Here is a 1,973-nt window from a genome sequence, read left to right as displayed (position 1 = left end):
ACACACAGACAAATAGTTTGGGTCTCTGCTGGATGCTTTTTTGGGTCTCGTGCTTACCGTTTTGCCGCCCTTGTAGAACGCCAGGGATCGTGTGCTCCTCTCGTTTTTTTTGTTTAGTTTTTGTCTCGCTGAGGGAGCTCCATATATTATTATTAGGCCAGATACTATCGGCAGCTAGAAATTTAAGAGCTCCCCCCCTTCCCTTCTCTCTCTCTCCCCCTGCTTATGTGAGCGAGCTAACCGATAGGAAGGTAAATGATTGGGATTTGGTGGCTTGGAGTTACTTGTTGCGTGGCGTGTGTTTGTGTGCTGCCTGCCTTCATGGTGTCTTGACCGCCGTTTTTCTTCCGGGCTTCTTTCCCTCACTCTTGCACCACGAGCAAGCAACAACAAACTTGATTAGGGATCTTGTTTTTATCGCGTCTCTGTTCCTAACTATGTCCGACGAAGAGCAGTCTGCCATTGTCTGTGACAACGGCTCCGGGATGGTGAAGGCCGGCTTCTCCGGCGACGATGCGCCGCGCCATGTGTTCCCGTCCATTGTTGGCCGGCCAAAGAACGAGCAGGCAATGATGGGAAGCGCCAGCAAGAAGCTTTTCGTTGGTGACGAGGCCCAAGCAAAGCGTGGCGTGCTCTCGCTTAAGTACCCCATCGAGCACGGTATTGTCACCAACTGGGATGACATGGAGAAGATCTGGCACCACACCTTCTACAATGAGCTGCGCGTCAACCCGGAGTCGCACAGTGTGCTGCTGACGGAGGCCCCCATGAACCCCAAGCAAAACCGCGAGAAGATGACGCAGATCATGTTCGAGACCTTCGGCGTCCCTGCGATGTACGTCGGCATCCAGGCCGTGCTGTCGCTCTACTCGTCTGGACGAACAACTGGTATCGTTCTCGATGCTGGCGACGGCGTGACCCACACTGTCCCTATTTACGAGGGCTACTCTCTTCCCCATGCCATTCGTCGCATGGACATGGCTGGCCGGGACCTCACTGAGTACCTAATGAAGCTTCTGATGGAGAGCGGTATGACGTTCACCACCTCCGCTGAAAAGGAGATTGTGCGGAGTGTGAAGGAGCAACTGTGTTATGTTGCCTTGGACTTTGATGAGGAGATGACAAATAGCGCCAAAACCGTCAACGAGGAACCGTTTGAGCTACCGGATGGCACAATCATGCAGGTGGGTAACCAGCGCTTCCGGTGCCCCGAAGCGGTCTTCAAACCCATGTTGATTGGCCTTGATGAGGCCCCTGGGTTCCACGAGATGACCTTCCAGTCCATCAACAAGTGCGATATCGACGTGCGTCGCGACCTGTACGGGAACATTGTGCTTTCCGGCGGGTCCACCATGTTCAAGAACCTTCCTGAGCGCCTTGGGAAGGAGATCAGTAACCTTGCGCCCTCTTCGATCAAGCCGAAGGTGGTTGCACCGCCGGAGCGGAAGTACAGTGTGTGGATTGGCGGCTCCATCCTTTCCTCCCTCACCACCTTCCAGACCATGTGGATCAAGAAGAGTGAGTACGACGAGGCCGGTCCGAGCATTGTGCACAACAAATGCTTTTAGGAGTCGCCACACACAGACAAATGTTTGGGTCTCTGCTGGATGCTTTTTTGGGCTCGTGCTTACCGTTTTGCCGCCCTTGTAGAACGCCAGGGATCGTGTGCTCCTCTCGTTTTTTTTGTTAGTTTTTGCTCGCTGAGGGAGCTCCATATATTATTATTAGGCCAGATACTATCGGCAGCTAGAAATTTAAGAGCTCCCCCCCTTCCCCTTCTCTCTCTCTCCCCCTGCTTATGTGAGCGAGCTAACCGATAGGAAGGTAAATGATTGGGATTTGGTGGCTTGGAGTTACTTGTTGCGTGGCGTGTGTTTGTGTGCTGCCTGCCTTCATGGTGTCTTGACCGCCGTTTTTCTTCCGGGCTTCTTTCCCTCACTCTTGCACCACGAGCAAGCAACAACAAACTTGAT

At 53.2% G+C, this 1,973-nt stretch overlaps 1 protein-coding gene across 1 annotated transcript; it reads left to right on the top strand.

Annotated features, from left to right (window-relative positions):
• Positions 1-437: 437 nt before the first annotated feature.
• Positions 438-1,568, top strand: Tco025E_10262 (actin; the record flags this gene model as incomplete). The annotated part of the gene is made up of 1 exon (XM_029377043.1): positions 438-1,568. One exon carries the CDS (start codon positions 438-440, stop codon positions 1,566-1,568), a length of 1,131 nt encoding a protein of 376 aa, XP_029222866.1.
• Between the last annotated feature and the right edge of the window lie 405 nt (positions 1,569-1,973).

This window comes from Trypanosoma conorhini (genome assembly GCF_003719485.1).
Source record: "Trypanosoma conorhini strain 025E chromosome Unknown Tco_14.4_contig_01566, whole genome shotgun sequence".
Classification (NCBI taxonomy): domain Eukaryota; phylum Euglenozoa; class Kinetoplastea; order Trypanosomatida; family Trypanosomatidae; genus Trypanosoma; species Trypanosoma conorhini.
Note: the sequence above shows the minus strand (reverse complement) of the source record. Positions and strands in the feature narration are given on the sequence as shown.